The 19,123-nt window shown below is 35.2% G+C and overlaps 1 protein-coding gene across 12 annotated transcripts in view; it reads right to left on the reverse strand.

Moving 5' to 3' along the window:
- Nucleotides 1-19,123, reverse strand: part of RIC1 (RIC1 homolog, RAB6A GEF complex partner 1) — a 44,575-nt gene that overhangs the window by 15,058 nt on the left and 10,394 nt on the right. For 5 of the 12 annotated variants that reach the window (XM_071731390.1, XM_071731387.1, XM_071731394.1 and 2 more), the window contains exons 3-12: nt 18,501-18,577; nt 7,930-8,037; nt 6,339-6,481; nt 5,971-6,107; nt 4,907-4,998; nt 4,421-4,509; nt 3,312-3,456; nt 2,744-2,792; nt 1,472-1,624; nt 912-1,115 (exon numbers count right to left, since the gene is read on the reverse strand). In XM_071731390.1, the coding sequence (XP_071587491.1) occupies nt 912-1,115; nt 1,472-1,624; nt 2,744-2,792; nt 3,312-3,456; nt 4,421-4,509; nt 4,907-4,998; nt 5,971-6,107; nt 6,339-6,481; nt 7,930-8,037; nt 18,501-18,577 (1,197 nt within the window). The remainder of the gene's footprint in view (nt 1-911; nt 1,116-1,471; nt 1,625-2,743; nt 2,793-3,311; nt 3,457-4,420; nt 4,510-4,906; nt 4,999-5,970; nt 6,108-6,338; nt 6,482-7,929; nt 8,038-18,500; nt 18,578-19,123) is intronic. The other 7 variants (XM_071731397.1, XM_071731396.1, XM_071731395.1 and 4 more) reach the window with 4 other exon arrangements.

The raw sequence follows: 19,123 nt of genomic DNA on the forward strand, positions 1-19,123 counted from the left end.
CTGGAACACTGATGTTTTGATAAACACAGCATTCAGGAGGGACTTCCAGTGCTGGAATGAAGTTTCTAATCCCATCAGAAATGCACAGCAGCACATCCCAAAGCCTTGTCATGACAGCACTTGGAGGGATATGACAAATTATATGTTGACCCTGGATTCTTCATGCCACATGATACTAATCTGGGTTCAAACTCTAGTCTTTGGTCTGATACAAGGCAGGCAGGTGCTCTCACTACCCATCCACTGACTGTTCTCAGGGGTATGTTGCTCACCACAGTAAATGTGATAGTTTTACTTACAGACAGAATGAGGACTCCTGTGTTTTGGAACACAGCTACCCAGACTAGAGTTACAGATTAAAAGTAATTTGATTTTTCCTCTATATTATAGGGGAAATAGAATCTCTCGTATTATTACCCCTAGAAATAATTTCTTCATGTGCTCGATATTGCCAAGTTTTATCTACGTGCTTGAATAGACACTATCTAAGATTGCTTGAATAGGCACTAAGAATGCCTGAAAACACAGCTGAAGTCCAGAAGCTGTATTCATCAGCTGAAGATAAACAAAATCCACATAAATAACAGAACAAATCCCAAGAGAATTTCTTGTGTATTCTCCCTTTCAAAGCATAAAAGAAGTAATTTAGCTACTCCTTCTTGAAGTCAAAAAGATACTCAGATTTTTTGTGTTAGCTAGGATGAAAACTTACATCCACAAAGATGAGGTGGTGAACATTCCACTACCATTTGGCAATAAGAAAAAGTTGTACCAGGAGAAATCCAAGAGACAATAAAGAGGCAATGATCTCATATTAGAGGAAAAGGGTATGGCAGAGCATCATGTGATCAGCTGTAGAGTTCAGTACTATAAATTCTTAGAAGCACAGATGGGCAACCAGCAACAATTACCTGTACAACATGCCAATGCCTGTGTCCTAATAAAGTGCTTAAACCCTGAGCATCTAAACTTCCATCTGAAAATGGGCCTCTTTCCCTGGCAGGATTATGTTCTGAGTGTACTGAAGTATTTCTGGGATTCTGAGTCTGTGTTGCATCTCCACAGTTCAAATATAAGCGATCTTCTCCTTGAAGAAGGACTTGTTCCTGGTTACTCTACATTGAGAACAAAATCAAACAACAAAAAAGAAAACCAACCTTGAATTCCATGTGCAGAAAACAAAGGAAAACCCATGATCAATATATTAACAAATTCTACATAAATAATATGAAAAGTAAATATTCAGGCAGTTCTCAGGTTCTGTGTCACTATGTACTAATAAGTTTTATGTTACAGTACTGCTTAACAATATTTTGAAACTACCATTCAAAAGCCTATTATAAACATTTTCAAGCTAGCAGCCTAATGGCTGCAGAACAGACTTAAAACCAATTAAGAGTATGACCCAGATGTAACCTGCAAACTGGAAATATGCTCTAAATAAGGATACATTTATCAACAAAAAACTTACCATACAAGGATTAACAGTCAGTGCGCTCTTGATGAAATGAAACTGCAGAATACCAAACTGGTGAGCTTCATTATTCCCATCTCTTTCAGGCTTCATGTTTGAAGAAGAATTCCCATCTATTACCCACAGATGATACCCTTCTGATCCCCAGGTCTGAATGTAAAAGAATAAGAATAATAAAGCCCCCAAACCAACACTACATATTCTAAGAAAGCAAGAACTGCAAAAACTTACTGTAACTGATCTTACGATAGACACAAGCCTGGTAAAAAAAAACAGTTTGGTGTTCTAAAATGTCTCATGGTTGGAATCTTAAGTAACTCACAGCAATAATATCCACAAGAACAGTAAGAATCTAGATTTCTTTTTTTTTTTTTTTTTTTAAGTAAAAAAAAAAAAGTTGATTTAATGAAAAGTAACTATGTAAGACATCCACATAAGTAATGAAGACTGTCTAGTTTGCTGCTTAAAGCAACTTAGAAAAAAATCCACAAACAGAATCAGGTATGAAAAGACCTATGCCTAGAATTACATTGGTTGTTGTTCATTACAATCAATGGTATCAGAATTTTAATCTTTGGGGTTTTCAAAAAGATACTGTAGATTGTACTGTCCTTGAAAATATATACATCCAGTTGGGATGCATGTTTTAAATTGCAAATATTCATAACAACTAGGAGGTAAGTAACTAAAATCAAATATTTTTTAAGTATTGCACAAAATTCATCAGTGTTTGTCAAAGAAGCCTTAACAACTGTGTTTCACATTTATGAACACCTACTCATCTGACAGACCAGCAGGTTTTCATATTAATTGGTTTGAATTCAGACAACAGCAGACAAGTGTGTCTTGAATTCACATCTCGTGTTAAGCTACTTTAGCAGTCAAAGGTAAGACAGTAATTTTAGGGAAATAACTAAGTATACAATTAGAGTTCTTTGTCTTATTGTACTCTTTTAATCTTACAGATTAAAAAAAAGCAAACCATGAAGGAAAACCAGAAATGTTCATTCTTAATATTAAAAACAAAGACATGAAGTCATCCACACTTCATCATCAGGCATGCACATAGATGAAAAAAAAGAAAAAATCATCAGTTGTCCCCTTTTTCCTCTTCCTACAATGCAACATTAGTATTAGGAAGTGTAGTAAAGACATACTACTCTGTAAAAGAGTTACAAACCCAAACAAAGCCAGATAAATTTTCCGAAAATCTGAAGAATTTTAAAAAGTATCAGCCGTCCTTTTACAATATTTTAGATTCATATTTACCATAGAACTAATCTTCAGAGGGTCCTTTTTGGCACCATCGGACTGATACCTTAAAACCAGAACAGAACAAGTTTGAGTTTGGAAATAATTTCATCAAAATAAGAAATTATGTTCCTGTCTTTGTGTTGTCATATGGTTTTATATTGAACCAGACATAACACTGTAAAGCCTGATTGATCCATGACACTTCCACAAAAGGCAATGCAATTGTCAAATTGTCTAGAATAAATTGAATTGTAATTTCTGGATGTTATCACATACTCAGCAAATACATACTGGCACTAAGGGAATTTTACTATTTGCCTGCAGAAGCTTCCCTTTGCAGTAATTTTCTTTTATGGCCAAAAACACCACTACAAAAAGAAAATAATGTATTTTATTTTATAGCCAAATGATCCCCTCCTCCTAAATATTGTTCAATGACTCAAATCTCTAAGGAAACGGGAAAAGATTAAAAAACCCCAAACTCTATTTTTGTGCATTAGTTTCTAATTAAATGCTTTTTCATTAGAGAAATAAAGGTTTCTAAAAAAACATTTTATGTTTACATTTTGTCAAAGATACTCACGCAAAATCACCTCCTAAAGTACAGATAAGCTGAGCGCCAAAAACACTCCATAAGGACAAGCCCCCACACTCCCAAGTCACCATTACAACACAGCAATCTGGTGACCACCGGATTAATTTAACGGGTCCTGTTTTGTTCCAAATATCTGTTCAGAAACAGACAGTAAAACACAATGTGAAAAATATCATATGTTCTTCAACGCCTTTCACCGTAAGAGTAGAAACTAAAATGTATGGACGCAAATATTTGATTTTTCAATTAACTTCTTTGCTATGCTCATCAAGCTTGGCATCTCAAAATGAATAAGCAGCAAATTAATTCATGTTTTCCTTCTAATACTTGTTTGGTTTCATAGGGAACTATAAATACACTAAAACAGGCCAGAAATACACTGTGCAGTGACAGAACCATAGAACTGCAGTTCTGGTAAAACGATTTTTAGGACAAAAGAAGATTTTATATTCATCCTTGAAACCTATTTCTTTGGCATTAAGCACAACTGTAAGTCTGTTATTTACAGATTTTCTTTTTACAGACACACACAGTTTCAGGTGAGGATGTGATTTAGCCACTTTTTATGTTCCTCACTTTCAAGTCCACAACAGTTGTTACTATTACATGAAAAATTCTATTGAGCTTTTTTACACTGCAGTTCAGGCAACGTGATGGATTATTCATTTATTTCCTGTATCCTACATGTCAGTTATTTCAAGTTAATTCACACTTCTATTATATTAAGTATCAGTATTGACAATAATCTCTAATTTTCTCAGGTGAGTAAGGGAAAAGTAATCTCAACACTACATGTGGAAACTACCAAGATCTGCAGCATTTAAATGGAAGAATCAAAAGGACTACTGCCTGTAAACTGCTAGCTCAGATTTAGTAAAAAAAAAAACCAAAACATGTAGACATATAAAACACATCCAAAAGTCAGTTAAAAGCAAGCAGCTAAAAGAAAAAAATTTGCAAAAGTAAATTACTACTAACTTGCAAGGGTAAATACTAATCCTACCAGTGATAATGCAAGCAACATAACTACCAAGGACAAAAATATTCTTTAATACCCTAAAAACAGCTGGAAAATTCTAGCAATAAATGTAGCTCACCAGGATACTGTTTTGGTGTCAGCTCCAACTTATGAGAAAACTGCATGGCGCCAGTGGTGGTATCTATTGTATAAACCTGCACAGAGCCACTGGAAGAGATTACACAGGATTTAGACTGCAGACCATTTAGATTCCTCACCATTTTCAAGAGGTTAATAAAAACTGCTTTTTCTGATCAATACTAAATTTATCTAGAACAGAAACATTGTATCAAGTAATACTCAAAAATTTTTATGTAGCAAAATATGTTAAGACACTTGCCAGAAGGCAGTGGAGGACCTAAAATACCAGCAGAAAACCGTTTCTTTCCTCTTCCATGCTAACTTCTTGACAGAGCAGGCTATAACATCTCTAAAAAGAGTGATCGTTTTAACTTTTACAGCTCTTGCAACATTCCTGCAACAAAACTTGGTAAGAAGAAACCAGTTCTTAAGCTTTAGAATTAAATGATTTTTCCCTCATTAGCCCGGCCTTAAAAAAACTTACTTGGCACATCCAAATGCCATTAGCCTGTATTTATTATTTACTGCCACACAGGTTCCATCAACCACATCTTGTGCCCAGACACCATGGAGCTGCTGTAAAGAAAGGAATACACAGAATTTTTTGTTAAATAGTGCTTTTATCACTAGTCAGCTTCTAGGCATATGCTACCCATGTACGCCCTATTACAGAACTGCCAGCTGACCTTCATCACCTCAGGAAATGTCAAGATTAAGTGACATGGCTCAGATAAACAAGATCCAGTACATGTAAAACTGGTTTCATTGTTCTTCACAAAAACTACAGCAAGATGCCAGGATGTAAAGAAACTGTTTATCATCACCCTGAATTATCAAAGCAAGTCAGTACCTATAAAGCAATAATATATCTAATACTGCATTAAAAAATTAGTAGATTGTACTAAGGGTGAAGACAAAACAGGAAAGCAAGTTCCCATCAGCAACTGCTATTGTGAAGACAACAGATAATTGTGAAGTGTGTAAGGAGTTTGGGACAGACTACACAAAGCCTTCTGGGTTTTCTGTAAGTAAACTAAAGAGATCTAATGACAAAATGCAGTACCATTTGTAGCCTGAATTATGGGTGAGAAAGGAAAAGATTCCTCTAAAACAAATTCTAAAGTATGCTTGTCACTCTAAGAATAAAGTTAGACTATCACAGCTAAAAACTAGAAAGAGCACTTAGAATAAGATGCCATAGCAGAAAACATTTCTTGTAACTCCACTTATAACTAGCAGCAAGAAGTATGTCTCAGAGATAGCAAGAAGACCTCGCAGCTATAATGACATTTTTAAGCAAAAAACAAATCAAAACAAAAAATTCTGCTATCAATTACACTTTCCCAGACAGGTACTAGCCCTAGAACAATGCAGGGGAAATATGGCAGGAAACAGTCTTGTTCTTATGTTAGCTGTTAAACAGTTGCTAGATTTTAATGTCTGTGCAGCTGAACAGAATTTAAAGCAGAAAGCTAACTGAAATCCAAGAGACAAAGGAAAACTCATTTACTGTAGAATTGCTTGCTAGAAATACTGAAGAAAATATACCTCAGCAGTGAATCTACTTGACATGGGTGTAATAAAACCAACTCTGCCATCATTAAAAACAACAGCAAAACCATCCAAGGTGGCACAGTATTCCATATCTCTGATGTAAACATCTTCAAAGCCCAAAAATGAACCTGCTGAGAAAACAGCAGTAATTAAAAAATAAGCGAACTGAGTGATATTGCATGCCAACAGACTTCTCTGTTGTTTACTTACTGCTTCACAGAAAAAAATATACAGGCTACATTTTTCACTTCTACAAAAGTCATATTTTTCCCATCTCTCCTTGAGAACAGGGAATATTTCATAACAGATGGTATTTCACCAATAGTTAATTATCAAAAGCAATAGAGAAGCCCAAAACCTACCTCTGGAAGACTGCAGGTCCACAGAAAATGGAACTGTACATAGGTTGATGGCTTTCCTTCCATTGGTCATACCATCCCAGTGAACGAGATGGAGAAATCCATCAGCAGTAGCAACAAGTAGATCCTCTAACATGGACTGCAAACTAACAAATGTATTTATCACTCCCTAAAAAACTGCATCTCACATCAATGTCACAGAAAAATCAATTAATGTAACAAATACCTCTTGGATCAGCAACTATGTTGAGAAGTTACATTAAATTAATTACAACCTAATGCCTAAATCCTCTTGACAGTAAAAGGATCAAGCTGACAAAATAAAGTACGTATCCCTACTTTTCCCCAGAAATCAAGAATTCATTAAAACGTCTGTATAGTTACAGTAATTGTTTAACTGGTGTATGAACTACTGAAGATCATTTTTACAACTTTTGTATAAATGTAAGACATTGCTGCCAACAACTATTTATTAATCTATCTGAGTAAATTACAAATATTGCCTCAGCTTCAGAGAATCCAAAATACTTTCCAACCTGTGGTCTAAGCTCACTGATGAAGCAGAAATTAGACTTCTCCTAAATCCTTTTCCAGATATCTCCAAAATTCTGAAAACTACTTTTAAGCTAATTCCATGAAGACGATAATCTGACATCTCCCAGGAGCATTTCTTCTATTATGTACTGCATTTCTTCTAAAATACATTTTCTCAAGGGACCCTCTTCCCAAATTGCAATTCATTACTTTTCCAGCCCATCCTAATGCTATGTGGTTTCAACAGCTTTTCACACACACTTGTTTAACATGGCCAAAGCTTATTTATAGGGAAGGCAATCACCACAAAAAGAGGAAGAAGTAAACAAAAAGATTTTCCAGCACAAAAAGGCACTCACTGCAGGCAGCTGGAGAAATGCTGAAACAGCAAGTTATGGCTTTACTCTTATGTATCTACATCTCCATAAAATCTCTGATCCACACTTTGAACCCAAGGATAAACACATTTATAGTAACATAATGGAATATTGAACATATATGTGCTATATAATACTATATGTCTGTCATAGTTTGAGTATGAGTAATTAAAGAAGGAGGGCTTTCAGACTCTGAGAGGGGCAGAACACAGAAGGGTCTATTCCCCCCCATTTCCTGCCCATACATTGTGTATATATATTTCTATTGTTGTTCATTATCCCTTATGTTATTGCCTTTCCCCTGTGCTAGTAAATCTGTTTACAATTTTTTTTCATTTCCAACTACAAGTCTCTAGTTTTTATTCCAGTTTTACATTCCCCTGGGGGAGAGGGGGTAATAGAGAATAATTCTGTCCTTTGGTTTTCCATCCACCCAAACTGCTAGGCTGTCACAATGCCAAAAACATCAGTATAGTCAAGCAGAGAAAGAAAGATTTCTTACACAGCAATTTACTTTTTCTCACCTCCTTAGCATAACTATTATTAACTTAACAACTATCAGTCCTTACTCTTAATGTCTAAAAATATACTAGAAGTTTCTTTTCCACCCAGTTTCCCCTTCATTTGTTAAAAAGTAACTGCTATATGCAGAAATATTCTTAAGACATGGTTAGTGAGAATACCTTGTGATAGGGGCTTGCAAGTCCAGCACTTTCTTCATTTCTAGATTTAATGAAGGAGCACATTGTTCTTCTTTATAATGCGGGGTTCCCTTCATATGTGGGCTTCCTCTGAAATCAAAGAAATACCACAGTTGAAACAAGATATCTCTCAAAAGACGTAAGAGTTAATATCTTACATTCCCAAGGTGTTTTCCCCCCTGCACATACACAACAAACATTCAACCTTCCACAAATTCCAACTAAGATCTAGGACAAACATGCATATAAAAAGTATGCAAGCAAAACAAGAGAATGAACAGAGAGTAAACATAGCAACAGCTGTATAGGCTGTCTTAATAATTCTATGTTACATATATTAATGCAAATTCTTTTTCCATAAAATTATATTCCACTGTTTCAATTAATTGTGTTGAATTTTTAAGTATCTCCAATTCATTCTTCGCCAAGCTGCACTACAGATAATAGACTGCAAAGCTTGCTTGTTTCTTCAGTTCCTTCTGCTATATCAAAGTTTATACTACTAAGTCAACATACATAACCCAAAAGTACACAGTACAGCACTAAGACTATATCACTCTACAGAAAATTAAAAATAAACCTACGACATACTAAAAAAGAGATGACAGAGCATTATTTCTCTTCCTTTAAATAATAAATCATAACAGGGTATCAACTTCCAGATGTAGAAAGCTTCCAGTTTTTATTTTTATCATTTTAAATTTCATATGTAATTCTTTGATGAAATGCAGTTCTTTTAAAACTTAACATGGCATCATTACAGATTCACTATTTGTCTGTGTTATCAGATGTGCCATGTGTTTCATTAACTTTTTTTTTTTTTTCCCAATGCAAACTGACATACAATTGTAAGCATTAACATGTAACCCTCCATGTCATGAGCATCATGCTAATAAACACAGTAAGCTACACATGACACAGGCATTGCAGACAAGTTAGAGGTTGGTATAACTGCATTAGTCAGAACTAAAAGATACATACACAAATCTATGTAATCTCCACCTGGATTTTAAATGGCAAAATAGTTGTTTTATATTAGGCCAGAGTAGCCACTGCAACTGCCTAAGACATACCAGAAACCAAAGAAGCTGCAGTTTTAGGTAACACACAACAGGGATACCTCATCCTCTTTCCCATCTTGGGTATCTTAGTTGGTGTTAAGTGCTTTAATTCTATTACCATTTTAGAGCAAATGACAAAAATAGTATTTTTTAATCTTTGATGGATACTACAGCTTTTCTTACACAGCAAGGACAAAAACATATGCTAGCTAAGGTAAAACAAAGGCAACCTTCAATATTCTGGAGTTAGCAAACAGAAGTAACATCTTCCAAGAACAAAACCATGGTGCTTGTGAAGGATTATAGTGAAAAATGAGAAAAATTATTGCAAAACCTATCAATCTACTACCCACGGATGGTAACTTATATAAACGTTAGAATGATAGACTAATTAAGGTTGGAAAAGACCTCTACGATCAAATCCAACCATCAGCCCAGCACCACCAGCCAACTAAACCATGTCTTCAAGTGCTGTGTCCACCCTCAGGGACTTAAATTATTAAAATGTTTGCATTTCAAAGGAAAATTAATTATAAAATACAACTCTGTCTTAGGACAGAGCAGCCCTTCATCTAAGCTAGCCATGAGCCTGGCAGAGGGCCTAGAATAAAATACAAAAATAATTATTAAAGAAGTGAATACTAAATACTAGCATCACGGTTTTGCTGTGGGGTTTTTTTATTAAACAGTAAACGGGACTGCATTTTTTCAAGTTCCTGAAACCAAATCCATCTGATTTGGCCTGGTATCTTTTAGTCTTGGGGACTTTACAGATGAAAAATGTATCACACAGGATTGATTCCTTCAAATCTTTTTGCAGCTATCAGTAACACAGCATCCTGGAGCTTGAGAAACAGTTACAATGCCCCGGGTATCTGGAGACATGTCTTTCAACCCATGTGTATACACAGGTCCAGAATGTATACTGCCAAGCAAGATGAAATGAGTGGGTTACCAAGAATCAGTGGTACAACGGAATCTTGTAAGCAAAAGACTAAACTTGAGAGAAAAGGCTTGTTCAATGCATAAACATTACTATTGTGTATGTATAACATACCATACAACATGCCTGTTTTGCCTGATTGAGGTACATAACCAAGTATAAACACAGCATTTCCGCACAGCACAAGCTATAAAGCCAGAATGGGAACAATATGTATGGTTTAAAAGACAACTTTGCCACAAGAGAAATTTCAAGTCTCCAAGTGGGCAAGCTGCTTCTTCTTTAAACACAACTGATACAAATAGTTTGCAAGCATACTTGAATATTTTCAGTTTCATCAGCTAGTTGCAGCAAATTTGTTACCATGTGTAGAGTATGTCTTTTTCCACAAAGGCAATGTCATAATGACTGAAACGCCAGTATATCAGTATTTTAATTAGCTGTCTGTGACTATGCCAAACTGACCAATGCAAAAAGGAACTCCAATTATGGGTGCAAAAGGGGTGCTTTCATATAGTCCACATCTGCATGAGTCAGCCTTACTAGTTAAGTTACTTTGACCTTTAAACAAAGCGTGTACACTGCTGACGGAAGCAGGAAAGAATGTTTGGTCTGGGTTGCCACATCAACATCTGCTACTGTTGCAGCCAAACTTTAAGTAACTCACTTTAGCACAAGAATTGAGAGGAATACAGGCATTCCAGTGATCAAAGAGCTGCATGTCAAAACAAATATAATCACTTCACTTCCGTTTGCATGGCATCTGGTAATGTAACTAAACCTGTAAATAAAATCTCTAAACACTCACAACTGAGAAAAATCTCCCACTACATCTGCAATCTTTGAAAATTCCAAACATGGAAAGATTAGGAATGTCAAAATAGTTTTTAATAATAAAATACAAGGTTTATGGGGAAGTTTTAAAACTTAACTCGAAGATCAAGGTGTGTTTTTTGTCTCGACAGGTTCATTCTCTCATCCCTGTTTAGCATGTCAGGAGTTGCTGTGACTGTTCATAGAAAGCAGAGCACTATGCGGTGTAACAATGTTTTTCTAATGTTGAGAGCCTATGTCTGTCGCCTTCTAAATAAGGACAAAGTGGGATGCTTACTATCAGTCCACTCTTAGAGTTACTCTCTTCCTCCAAACTCCAAATCTCTCAGCTTTACCCATATTAACCTTACCCTGCTGTTCAGTTCTAAACCCACTTCCCCGAAATGAACATTTAAATAAGTGCATTGATAAAAATCTTCACACTAAGTCATAATTTTTTTGTATTTGATCTTATTACAGGGAAAGAGCTGGCTCTGAAGTAACACTTTGATTCTGCTAGAAGAAAAAAAAAAGAGTAAACTCAAATCATGATGCAAGGTGCAATAATGAGAAGACCTTGGCCAGAACAAAACAAACCAACCAGCCAAACAAAAAAAAAAAAAAAAAAAAAAAAAAAATCCAACCATAATAAAACCCAACAAACCTTAATGAAGCATGCTAAATTCAAGAAAGTGGCAGCACAATGCAAAAGTGCTGTCAGCTACCCTTCCTTGAACTGGGAGGAAGAAATTCCTTGGGGTGTTATCTGGGCTGGGGGAGTTTCAGGGACAAAACAGGACACCAGGCAGATAATTTTTCTAGCAGTACAGCACTGCTCTGATGTCACACAGCACTAAAGGGATATGGCATGATCCATGGACAAAACTCACTCATAAATAGCATTACCAGACTTAGTCACTGCTGGCAAAAGCAACTAAAAAATACTTAGGATATTTACAGCAGAATCTAAAAGAATGCACCGAAGGACCTTCTAGTTTGCAATTAAGCTATATAGCAAGCTAGGTATTTCAAACTAATGTTTAGCTTTTCAAAATAATGTTCATTGTTTTCTGCATACTGAGGGAGAATTCTATTCCAGAGACAGAGTAGGGTTAGACTAGGATTAGTCCTCCATACTATCCAGGGTAAGCACAGTAACACAAGTAGCTGTTATGGCTGGATAATAGTTTGAAAAACTTCAGAGATGTTCTCAGAGTCAACACAGAGTACACTTAAAAAAAAAAAAAAAAAAAGAAAGAAATAGTGTGGCTAATGGCAGAGAGCTTAAAATATAAACAACAAACAAGTCAGTAGCCTCCATTCTCACAAATTGCCACTGCTTTGGAAGTAACAGAGACATTTTACTGAAAACATTATTAAAGACTCCATTCTTGCTTATCCATAAATACCTGTAGAGCAAATAACTGATACAAACAAAGTAAAATATTTTTGTACTACTGTGATATTCTTAATTGTTGCTGCTAGAAGGGTTTCTTCAGTAGTAATTTTATTTTTTTAATACGAGGTTCGAAGGGCCTGTATCATCACCTTTAAACATGCAATTTTAAACTTACAATTCACTGCCTACCCTACTTTTTAGGAACGGTTCTTTAAAAAGTAAACCAAGTTACATTATGAACTTTGATTTCCCTGTGACTAGCATCTTCTCATACCTAAACCTGCATTCCTCCATCACACATTGCAGGAGCCACACTAAGATAAAATACATCTGGCTCAGTCCAGACATACTTGCACAAAGATTGGCAAGAGCTGGACAAACTTAGAGAGTATATGGAAATAACTATAAAGAATTAAAAAAGTTTAGAAAAGTAATTCTTAGTACCACCTTTTGTCCTTTTCTACCCACTTGAGTATTAGCAGGTTTCTGTGATCTGAGAAGGAAAATAACTAGCTAGCATATTAAACAACCATTAGCGTAAAAAAGCTAAATTATTTACCAAATTATTATTCCAGCTGCAAAGACTTCTTGACATTTTAAACCTTCTGAACCATATAGAGGCCTAGCAAGGGCCATAATAGTTAATAAAAATTCAACAACTAATCTAGTTTTAAAAATACATTTTCCAAACAGTATCAAAACCAACAACACCGTTAAGATTTAACAAATTCAATCCCAAAGAAAAATTATTTAGTAAGTTAATTAGCTGTGAACCCTGCAGAGTCTAAAGTTCAAAACCTTTGTACACACTAATCTCTAGTCTGCTGAATCAGGAAAAAAAAATATCCCCACCAATGAGGTAATTTATGGCTTGCTATAAGTGGCTTGCTATAGAAAAGGGAAAAGCTTTGAAAATGCTTTTGAAAAATGCTAGGAAGAGAAGAAGATGAATATAGTAACTATAAATATAAGCAACAGTATAGCATTGTAAAACAGAACATAAACACTAACTTGTTCACATCCCCATATTGGTTAGAAAACAACTGAAATTTTTAAGTATTTTCAGGCACTTCAGAATCTACAAATTTATACATTTGTATAACCTCCCCCCACCTCCACACCCTCAAGAATGCAGTCTCCACTTGAGGATATGGAGAAACCTGAGTAAAAATAATCTTCCATTACCATACTGGGCTTACTAGCTGTGTAATGAGCTAATTGTAATAAACCTTTCAGTTTTGTCTTTTTTTAAAGGCAAAGGTACCCTCCGCAGCACTCAGTAACCACACAGTCTCTTCAAGTGACAAATCTTAAGTTTCTTCCCTTGCAAAACTCTAAACAGAAGTAACGATCAGCTCCATAGAAGGAAGTCACTGCTATGATGGTGCTACCCACCTCTTCACTATGAAACAGAGGAATATCTGTACAAATTCCTTTGGAAACTCCTTTAAAAAATACTAGTGTACCTTTGTCACAGCTTACAAAGCTACAAATTTTCTTACATGCCCTGCCACTCTTAGGTGTATGACAGTGGAGATTAATTTTACCTTACCATTCCATCACTTTACCATGCACATGTTTTGGATTGTAATGACTTTAACAATACTGGTAAAATTAGACTGTAGAAAGATAATTAACTGGAGTTAGACTTTGTACTAGTGCTCACTGCAGGGAAGTATCCCAGACTGCTAATGACCAATACGGATTCTCTTCCAAGTTTGCTCTGAACTGGGCCAAAGTCTCTCAGAGCTGGAAAGAGCCTGCAGAGTGTTCTGACAGTTTTAAAAACAAAAGGCACACAAACACTGCTTTTCTCCCTGATTTTAGTCTAACAAATTAAGCAGGATACTTAAGGTTTTCTTTGACTGTGAACGACTGCTCATTCCAAGAACAAACTTTCCATTCCTAGCCCAATATCAACAAAACCAGAAATATTGCCTTCAACAGAACTACAATTCATAACATTCCTGAAATACTATGATTTGACAAAAAAACTGTCAATTGACTCCAGCAAAAATTTTAAAAGTTTCCCTTTTTTTACATATGAAGAAAAACATTTGTAATTCATGACATAATGATGCACTTATCATATGAACACTTGCTATATCATACCAATATAATAACAGATTTTACATAAATTATCCATAATCCTGAACAGGTTAGTTACTTAACGCTTACCATATCTACAAAAATGTATTTGAAACTGATTAAATCTCTAAAGATTTACAAAAGCTAGATACTTCAAGACATCTTGAAGTATTTCCTAAAGGAAATACTCTCAGACTTCGACAGAACATATTTGCCTTGTGGGTTCCAGCCACAAATGTTGTTCATCTCAAATTCCATCAGTTCCATTAAAACACTGACTTTCAGAACATAAAGACAATTAAAAACCAAATGGGCATCTTTAAATAGGAAACCAATTTTCCTAGAATCTGTCTGTTTTAAACAAATAGCAGGGGACAGGAGGAGCTGACAACTTTATTTCCCTTTATTTCCCTGGTGTACTTGTTTCCCAGTACTAAAAGCTATGAGGAAGGAATTCTTGCATTTAAACATGATGAGAGCTTAGTCTCAACTCATGCTTTAGCTCTTCTACTAAACCTGTATTGTGATTAGATACACTGCAGGGCACATTCAGGAATATCCAGCAAAAAATTGTCACTTCCTATGCAGTTTTGTTTGTTGTTCGGTTGTTTTGTTTTTTTTACCTTGAGACATTTTGTTCAAGCTGTATCAGCAAAAAAACTTATGCAAATGTAATTACAGTTTACACAGTAACTGTAAGCTAGAAGAGTTCTGTTAACAGATCAAATACAGGCAAGCTCTTCTGGATCATCTTGCTCAACAGCTATATATGGGAACTCCGTGTAATAAGAACTAGAAACTGGAAAGTCTGTACTTTTCCCTCACCTACATCCTCTTCCATGTGGATGACTTTTATTTCAGCAACTTTGTTTTGTCTTTTTTCTACAAAGCAAGGTTAAAAAATCATCAAGCAAATTTTAAAGCCTTTATTTAAAAAATACCAATACCAATAAAGCTGTAACTTTACACAGCTACTGTTGTTCCAACTTAAGAAGATCGCAAAAAGAACTAAACTAAAGGAAGTGGTTGTCTACCATATACCTCATCACCCACTTTTCTTATGTTCTTTTTTTACTAATGGTAAAATTCATATACTTCATTTAAATGAGAGCTAAGCTGACAACAGAATTTCAAAACATTTTTTAATGTTTTCGCTTGTATGGGAACAAAAGTAGCTGCAAGTTCAACTTCAGGATACCAAAAAATTAAAAAACCTTGAATTCTGTACAAGCTAAAGTTGTATTAAGAGAGTTTTCCTTTATTTTAGTAGTCACTTCATTGAAACATTACATTTCTTTCAGAACTGGACGTTTCTGTTCAAAGAAAGCATATTAGAGAACAGGCTTCATTCTTCTTACAGAAAGTTAGCAGATACAGACAGTCCATGGACATTAAGAATTACTCTTAATTTTAAAAAGTAGGGTACGACTGAAATGTTAGAAGCACTGATAGAAGAGTGCTCAGTAGCTTAAAACTCACAACTGATGATATTATGAACTTTCTGGTATGTTGTGGATATGACCAAAGAGAAGGCAGGCAAAAAACCTTCACCTCCACTATGTCAAATGTGGAGACATCCATTTGACCATGCTGTCCAACCATTTCACTCTTATTATTCATTTGTTTCCAGCTCTGCTCTATCACCCCTCTAAGGTAAATATAGTCTTACTTCTTTACTGTCTATTCAAAAATCACTCACTTTGCCTATCATAGGTAAATGACCACATAAGACAGAGCTGGACAAGTTGTAATGAATGTTTTCATGGGCATTAAAATGTTGCAAGCAATTGCTTTAACACGAACTGTCACATGAGAATTATCATACAAGTGTTGCTGAGCAGTCATTCCATGACTTTTAACTTCCCAGTGTTGCCACTCAGTGCTACTTCAAGGTCACCTTTTATTGCATGCCAACTTGCAAGCCAACTGGGCATCTGGGGAGTGCTAAAGAAGAGATATATGCAGGTTTAGTTTCCCCGTTGGGTCAGCAGCCTGACTATACTTAAGGCAGAGCTCCATAACCACTGCTGCCAACACAGAGGAAGGAGCCAAAAACACACTGTTAGTGGAAGAAAACACCAAGATGTCCCCTCCCAAGCACAGGGCAAGTCACACACCAGGCTTTTTACTGACTGTTAACAGCTTCACAGTCAGCAAAATTCACCTGCTATTCTTTGAAATCCGAGCATTTCTGTGAAAAAACGTCTTTGGAAAATGAACATAGGCCAAAAGAAATTGAAAAGTTTAAATTCTGGGCTTTTTGTTTTGTTTGTTAGCTCATTTTTTTTTTTTTTTTTGGTTGGTTGGTTGGTTGGTTGGGTTAGTTTTTTTGGGGAAGAGGGGTTTGAGTATTTGATTTACAAAGCAAATCGGTGAATCTGCCTACGAGCAGTACACTGTATCTGCACCAAAAAGAGTTCATCCTGTCATAATAGCTTATAGAATAATTTAATGTTAACCACAGCAGGCACAATTTAAACACAAATGCTTGTGTTTTTCTTTGATCTAATCTAACCAGAACAGTAGTAATTTTATGTAGGTTTTCAGAATTGAGAGCTAACTACAGACAGACTAGTAATCTCAGTGAACTCTGTCAGGTTATTCACCTTCAGCACATGCAATAGTCTCACAAAACTGTGAGCAACCTAACAAAGACTCTAGAGACAAACTCCTTGTCTTACTCATCTGCTGAGTCAGCACTGTAGCTTTTTGGCCTATAAAAATTCCTGACCACTCAACACACTTGCTAACAGGAAGACTGTTTCATAGTTAAACTGCTTAATAGTGGTGTGTCTAAACAAACTTTCCAATGCTTATTTTTTTAACTTTTAGTACATATTTTATGTGTATTTCCATACATTTTCAGATTTTTCCCATTAAAAAAAAAATCCAAATTTCCAAACAGAACAAGAACATACCATGAACTATTATTTAGTCTTTTGCATTATGTACAGCTGAAAATATACATCCATTTATTTATTTATTTATTTCAACTGCTTGTTGTGAAAAAGTCAGTTTGAAAAATGCTGTCCAGGCCTCAGAAAAGGAAAGTAATATAACTTGCCTACAGTAGTCTTAAGTTTTTGGAAAATGGAATATAAGTTACAACAGCAAGTTCCATTTAATTTCAGACCTTTAAGGTCTCTTTCAGAGGCCAAAAGATACATTATAATAGTAACCCCAAAAATTTCCACAAAAATTCACTTTGCAGTCATTTACTACCTGTCAAGTAATGTCTTCCTATATGCACTTGTAAAAAGAATAGAGCTTTAAAATTTAATTGCTCATGAAGACTGATTTATTTTTGTTTAATGTTCATGATTTAACAGGTATGGATTAAAAAAATAAAAATGTTTTCCTCTTACAGCATAGGTTATCCAACATTCTTCACAGATGACTATTTGGAGACACCAGTAAACTTCAACTCATTTTATTAATATAGACTTAAAAATAAGTTGACTAGAACTACCATCATGATGAAGGTATACATAGAGATATGTCAAAAAAGCAGTTTCTAAGACAACGTTAAGTCAAAGAATGTTTTGTTATTCCTGTGGACAAATTTGTACTAGTCAATTATGTTGGATTCTGCCTATCTAAAGACAGATACATAAATACACCCTTGAGTTTTAAATTTGTTCTAAATATTTTCCAGTTTTGTAAAATCCAAAACTAAGTCAATTACAAATACAATTACATACAATGACACACATTTATCATCCAGTCACATTTTAAAGCATAAAATGTATTCCATTGTTGACAATAAATAAAATGACAACATAAGAAACTGCAGCCAAAACATGTGTATATTAATGCTAAAACTGATTCATATTCATCCCCAAATATTCAAAATTTATTCCCCATTGGTTTAAAAAAATCTCTACAGATTTAAAAAAAAATCTGGAGAGGATTCTATTGAAATTTGTACTGTGGTGGTTCCTAAGTAACAGGAGTTATTCAACTGAGTTACACAGAAGGAATTATTAAAGCTTATTACAGGCTATCTTCAGATTATAAAATGAGACAATTTAACCCCATTACTTAGGATTGTGAGAGTTTATGAAATGAACCTGAGGAATCATAGCACAGCAAGCCAATTAGATGAACCTCTCCTCTGACTTCTGGCCGCAACTGCTAGGAATGACGCTTTAGAAACTCACCGAGGAGTTAATTTTTATCATAAAATCTGCTTAGGTCTTGTTGAGTCTGACTTTTTACACTGTGGGGATGCAAAGTTTAAAATACTTACTTGGGATACATTGGTTCATAAAGATACTTGTCTCTTGCTGAGGGGATTTCAAAAAATAAGATGTATCCATTTGCAGTCTGAAAGAGAAACAGTGATAAGATACACATCTAGTCTACTTGCACGAGTAAAATCTCTACAGACTTGTGATTTCCACATATGCCTCATATATTGGTCACAAACACACACTCATCTCGAGTTCCAGACATATGAAAAAACCTGTGCATTGAAAGTCATTCTAGGAAAATTTATACTCTCTCTTAAAGCCCATTGAATATATCATTCAATGGGTAGAAAAATACAAAAATGCCACTGTTGATATGTGTCCAGCAGAAATTTTCCTCTGGTTCATATAAATATACAGAAAAAGACAGCTATATGAGACATATAGAACCTGGGCACCTAATTACCAGCAATGAAGAGGAAAGCAGAAAGCACACAGAAGGTATCAAGGCTTTGAAACAAAAACTCCAGGTGTTTGAACACATATGGACATTACAGAATGCAAAGAAGCTGGGCTCTGCAGCTCAGTGCTGGTCACCAGGACTTTATAAAAACTCCTCTCATGGCATGCACTACCTTTAGATACCACAACACAATTCAAAAATCTTCCAGAACCTGAAAAA

This window comes from Heliangelus exortis, chromosome Z (genome assembly GCF_036169615.1).
Source record: "Heliangelus exortis chromosome Z, bHelExo1.hap1, whole genome shotgun sequence".
Classification (NCBI taxonomy): Eukaryota; Metazoa; Chordata; class Aves; order Apodiformes; family Trochilidae; genus Heliangelus; species Heliangelus exortis.